The 6231-nt window shown below is 45.0% G+C and overlaps 1 protein-coding gene across 1 annotated transcript in view; it reads right to left on the reverse strand.

Annotated features, from left to right (window-relative positions):
• Positions 1-1934: 1934 nt before the first annotated feature.
• Positions 1935-6231, reverse strand: part of sqstm1 (sequestosome 1) — a 9384-nt gene continuing 5087 nt past the window's right edge. Inside the window, exons 8-9 of the mRNA XM_034122513.1 lie at positions 3980-4388; positions 1935-2946 (exon numbers count right to left, since the gene is read on the reverse strand). Of these exons, the coding sequence (XP_033978404.1) occupies positions 2795-2946; positions 3980-4388 (561 nt within the window). The 3' untranslated portion in view covers positions 1935-2794. The remainder of the gene's footprint in view (positions 2947-3979; positions 4389-6231) is intronic.

A 6231-nucleotide genomic window follows, 5' to 3' on the forward strand; every position in this document is an offset into this window, starting at 1 on the left:
TCTACACCACTGTACCATTTTGCTGATATGTGCCGTTTCCTGTGCATGCCCCTATAAGGGTTCAAGGCCACAGGGCTGATGTTGAAACTACTCCTCACACAAATGTTCAACTTCCATATCTTGTTTTCTGTCACACCACATGTGATTTATAGCGATATGAGACATCTGTGTGAAGCCAGATGTCTGAGCTAGCTACACTAAACTCTGTCTGCCCTATCCTGTATATAAACTTCGCCATTCTGTGACTACTGTGTGCACTCCTGCAGACTACTCTGTACTCTGAGACCTGTACCTTTGAAGCAAATAAAGAACCAACGAAGACTACTCTGTACTCTGAGACCTGTACCTTTGAAGCACATAAAGAACCAACAAAGACTACTCTGTACTCTGAGACCTGTACCTTTGAAGCACATAAAGAACCAACAAAGACTACTCGGTACTCTGAGACCTGTACCTTTGAAGCACATAAAGAACCAACAAAGACTACTCTGTACTCTGAGACCTGTACCTTTGAAGCACATAAAGAACCAACCAAGACTACTCTGTACTCTGAGACCTGTACCTTTGAAGCAAATGACTTCACTGGTGAAGAGGTCGCAGTAGAAGTCCACCGCTCTCTGCCGGATCTGGCTGTTTCCTGTCAGCTGCTGACCTCAGAGCGTGGATCAGCCTGCCCTGCCCGTTCTTCTTCTCCAGACTGAAGAAGTACTTTGTGGGTGAATCCATCAGGGAAGCGCTGATTTCTCTCTATCTGTTTCTCTCTCTCTCTGTTTCTCTCTCTCTCTGTTTCTCTCTCTCTGTTTCTCTCTATCTGTTTCTCTCTCTCTGTTTCTCTCTCTCTCTGTTTCTCTCTCTCTCTCTCTGTTTCTCTCTCTCTCTGTTTCTCTCTCTCTGTTTCTTTCCTCGCTCCTCGGTCTTGGTCTCACCGGAAGTTGATTTGTCTGCGCCATCTTGAGTAGCGTCCCAATGGCCTTATTTTTGCCGGAGGAGCGATAACCGAGGAACCACCAGACCATCCTTCGATGAAATCCTCAGATACTCGCCCCGCCCCCTTACTGTGTATCGCTCACTGATTGGACGATGCAGTGCATGCAATGATCTGATGCTTCTTGACATGAGAGCAGTTTCCCAGCGGAGTGAAGAAAACACATGAAACTCCTCAGTTTATACTGTGTTTTGTTTCAATGAATGCATCATTCAGTTACATATGTGATTTATCTGAACAACAAAGTGGACAAAGATAATTTTATTCATTTATTGGAAACATTTTCATGATCGCTTTTTACATTTTCATTTGTCATTTCCATTCAGTCAGTCATTAAGCGCTATTTAACATGTTAATTTGCTACATATTCACACAAACAAACTAAGTGTGCAATCCAATGAATGTGAATCTAACTGGGTATGATAGATAACATATCTCTCTTTCTTCTCTGAGTTATTTTATTTCTATTGTACACTAATCAATATTAATCAAACTATTGTTCGTTTATACATTTTAAGAATGGCGTTTATCTTTTTTGAGAATGAGTTCTTATTTTATTTAATGTATTTGGGTCTACAACAGATGATACAAATGTTTGTGGAGGAAAGGACGTCCCATTGCTCTTTAAACTCATTTCCCTGCTTCTCGTGGTTTCCTTGCGTCTCTCCATGCTTCCCTGGTGGCAGGGACTAAACGCAGGGAAATGACGCAAGTGAGGGACGCAAGGAATCCATTTAACCGAAGTGAAACGCAGCCTAAGTCTCGAGGATAGGAGTCGAGGAGGGGAATTAGATAAATGAGAAAGGGCCCCGGTCTGTGTATCACTCTGACCCTGTTTGTTTGTTTGTGTGTGTTCCTAAAGTGCATTAAAGTGTTGATCTCAGCAGTACAGATTGTTTATTCTTGTTGACAGCAGCATCATGTTTCTGTGATAAAAAAACATCCGGAGTCTGGGCCTCAAGTTTTATTCAGATTCATAAAGCAGGACAAAGAGCAGTGAGACAGAGGGCGTATCAAATCAGAGAAAGTACAAATCAATCAGAAAGTACGTATCAATCAGAGAAAGTACGTATCAATCAGAGAAAGTATATATCAATCAGAGAAAGTACAAATCAATCAGAGAAAGTATGTATCAATCAGAGAAAGAACAAATCAATCAGAGAAAGTATGTATCAATCAGAGAAAGAACAAATCAATCAGAGAAAGTACGTATCAATCAGAGAAAGAACAAATCAATCAGAGAAAGTACGTATCAATCAGAGAAAGTATATATCAATCAGAGAAAGTACAAATCAATCAGAGAAAGTATGTATCAATCAGAGAAAGAACAAATCAATCAGAGAAAGTACGTATCAATCAGAGAAAGTATATATCAATCAGAGAAAGTACAAATCAATCAGAGAAAGTATGTATCAATCAGAGAAAGAACAAATCAATCAGAGAAAGTATGTATCAATCAGAGAAAGTATATATCAATCAGAGAAAGTACAAATCAATCAGAGAACATATATATCAATCAGAAAGTACGTATCAATCAGAGAAAGTACATAGAGAAAGTATATATCAATCAGAAAGTACGTATCAATCAGAGAAAGTATATATCAATCAGAGAACATATTGATTAGATAAAGTATATATTAATTAGACAGTCTATATATCTGAGCCGTTGAGGTTAATATGAACGAGAAGATGATTGGTTACTATATCAGAGTGACCTCAGAGGACAGGAAGTGGCTGCAGGATCTGAATCTGGTTTAACAGATGACGTCAGCAGTGACATGACGTAATGATGACATCACGGTGACATCATCAGGTTCTGTGTGGGGGGGGCTGGAACTGGATGGCGTCGAGGGCGGCGCCGATATCGAAGTCTTTGGCCCGAAGGAGACGAGTGAGCCAGCCGCCCTCATCTGAGAAACCCATCGCCAACATCTGGGAGAGGGTCTCCATCTGGCGGGGGTCTGACAGAGAGACAGGTAGTTAGAGAGACAATACATCTGGGAGAGGGTCTCCACCTGGCGGGGGTCTGAGAGACAGACAGGTAGAGAGAGAGACAGGTAGTTAGAGGGACAGTACATCTGGGAGAGGGTCTCCACCTGGCGGGGGTCTGAGAGAGAGAGAGACAGGTAGAGAGAGACAGGTAGAGAAAGAGACGGACAGAGAGAGAGACAGGTAGAGAGACAGGTAGAGAGAGAGACAGGTAGAGACAGACAGGTAGAGACAGAGACAGGTAGAGAGACAGGTAGAGAGAGAGACAGGTAGAGAGACAGGTAGAGAGAGAGACAGGTAGAGAGAGAGACAGGTAGAGAGAGAGACAGGTAGAGACAGACAGGTAGAGAGAGAGACAGGTAGAGACAGACAGGTAGAGACAGACAGGTAGAGAGAGAGACAGGTAGACAGACAGGTAGAGAGAGAGACAGGTAGAGAGAGAGACAGGTAGAGAGAGAGACAGGTAGAGAGAGAGACAGGTAGAGAGAGAGACAGGTAGAGAGAGAGACAGGTAGACAGACAGGTAGAGAGAGAGACAGGTAGAGAGACAGACAGATAGAGAGACAGGTAGAGAGACAGGTAGAGAGACAGGTAGAGAGACAGACAGATAGAGAGACAGGTAGAGAGACAGGTAGAGAGAGAGACAGGTAGAGAGAGAGACAGGTAGAGAGAGACAGGTAGAGAGAGAGACAGGTAGAGACAGGTAGAGACAGGTAGAGGTAGAGAGACAGGTAGAGAGACAGGTAGAGAGACAGGTAGAGACAGGTAGAGAGAGAGACAGGTAGAGAGACAGACAGATAGAGAGACAGGTAGAGAGACAGGTAGAGAGACAGGTAGAGAGAGAGACAGGTAGAGAGACAGGTAGAGAGACAGGTAGAGAGACAGGTAGAGAGAGAGACAGGTAGAGAGACAGGTAGAGAGACAGGTAGAGAGACAGGTAGAGAGAGAGACAGGTAGAGAGACAGACAGATAGAGAGACAGGTAGAGAGAGAGACAGGTAGTCACCTTGGGGCATGTCAGGGTACAGAGCCGCCTCCCTCAGACCTGTTGGACCCTGCTGTCCAGACGAGGGAGCCTGGTTCTGAGCCTGGACCTGGTTCTGAGCCTGGTTCTGAGCCTGGTTCTGAGCCTGGTTCTGAGCCTGGACCTGGTTCTGAGCCTGGTTCTGAGCCTGGACCTGGACCTGGTCTGTAAGGTCTTTGTCCTGGTTCTGGCCCTTGCCTTGGTCCTGTTTCTGGTTCTCATCCGGGTCCTGTTCTGGGTCCTGTTTCTTGTCCTGGTCCTGGTTCTGGTCCGGGTCCAGGTCCTGGTCTGGGTCCAGGTCCCCGGGTTGGAGGGACTGCAGCTCTCCGCTGGACGGGTCGACCTCTCGGGGGTTCAGGTGAGTCCACTCCTCATCAGAGTCTCTGCACACCTGCAGAGCAAAGACTGGGTCACTGGTAGAATTGGACTGAGATCAGAATTGGACTGGGATCAGAACTGGACTGGGATCAGAACTGGACTGGGATCAGAACTGGACTGGGATCAGAACTGGACTGGGATCAGAACTCAGTGGATAGTGTGCTGTACTTCAAATCAGGGGGTAACAGGTTCAAACCCCACTGCAGTCAGCATGTCGTTGTGTCCCTGAGACACTTCACCCCAAACTGCTCCTGTGGGGATTGTCCACAGTATTGAGTATGTAAGTCGCTTTGGATAAAAGCGTCTAACAAGTGACGTGTAATGTCACGTCATGTCATGTAATGTCACGTAATGTCATGTCATGTAATGTCACGTAATGTCATGTCATGTAATGTAATGTCACGTCATGTAATGTCACGTCATGTCATGTAACGTAATGTCACGTCATGTCATGTAACGTAATGTCACGTCATGTAACGTCATGTAACGTCATGTAACGTCATGTCATGTCACGTAATGTCATGTCACGTAATGTAACGTCATGTCCAGGGGCGTCGCCTGGACCTGAAAACATTCGGGGCTTAGCCCACAGTGGCGGCGGCACTACAGTGGCATTTTTTACTGCAACACCCCCCACACACACAGCACACAGTACACCCGCGACGGTTACAATGAAGGCTCGATAATCAGCTCACGGCATATAGGCAGGGGTAAAGTGGTATTTTTTATGAGTGGGGGGCGGACCTCACCTCCTCTAGGGGGTCCGGGGGGATGCTCCCCCGGGAAGATTTTTTTTTAAATATTGAAGTTAAAAGCATCAATCTGGTGCACTTTGAGAGCAAAATGAAGAGATCTATGGATACCTCTCTCAACACCCATATGAAGCAGAACTGTAAACAGATGTACTTTTTCTTTATGGATATTTTACTAATCACTCCCCTTTTAAACTCTATTCTTGTTTTACTGCCATATAGTATTTCATAACTGTTTTTCCTTTATTCTCTTATTTTTTTTATAACTATAATGATCATATGAAGGTGTGCCGCGGAAATAATCTTTTGAATAATTTGTGACCAAACCGTTTGAGACCCACTGAGATAACTTAGACTAAAGTTAAGTATCTAAACACTCAGAGAGTCCTTTAGCTCACCTGAGTCTCTCAGTCTGAGAGGAGAGGACTCTCCTCCAGCTTCTTGTGGAACAAACAGCTCCTTATGTCCGTTAGTGCAGCTAGCTAACCAGATGCTAACAACACGGTCCCTGCTGGCACCGGTCCCTCCCTCCCTCTCTCTCTCTCTCTCTATCACACTAAATGCGCTATTGCCACACACACACACAGCCGAGTTTGAATGACACAAGCACACGTTTATTTCCATGCAACTCTCCGATTGGTCTGGTGTCATGCCTCTGTTGCATTCACTGAACACGGGAAATTACAGTGCTGCCGTCCTCTCGTGTCATGATGAGGTTCACGTAAAGCACGGTTAATGTATTATATTATTGAGGGAGAATTGTCCGGGGCTACAGAAAAAACATTCGGGGCTAAAGCCCCGGATGCCCAGGCCAGGCGACGCCACTGGTCATGTCATGTCACGTAATGTCATGTCACGTAATGTCATGTCACGTAATGTCATGTCACGTAATGTCATGTCATGTCATGTCACGTAATGTAATGTCACGTCATGTAATGTCACGTAATGTAATGTAATGTCACGTCATGTAATGTCACGTCATGTAATGTCACGTCACGTCACGTCACGTCACGTCATGTCACGTCACGTAATGTCACGTCACGTAATGTCACGTCACGTCACGTAATGTCACGTCACGTAATGTCACGTAATGTCATGTAATGG

The sequence above is a fragment of the Trematomus bernacchii genome, unplaced genomic scaffold (genome assembly GCF_902827165.1).
Source record: "Trematomus bernacchii unplaced genomic scaffold, fTreBer1.1, whole genome shotgun sequence".
Taxonomy (NCBI): Eukaryota; Metazoa; Chordata; class Actinopteri; order Perciformes; family Nototheniidae; genus Trematomus; species Trematomus bernacchii.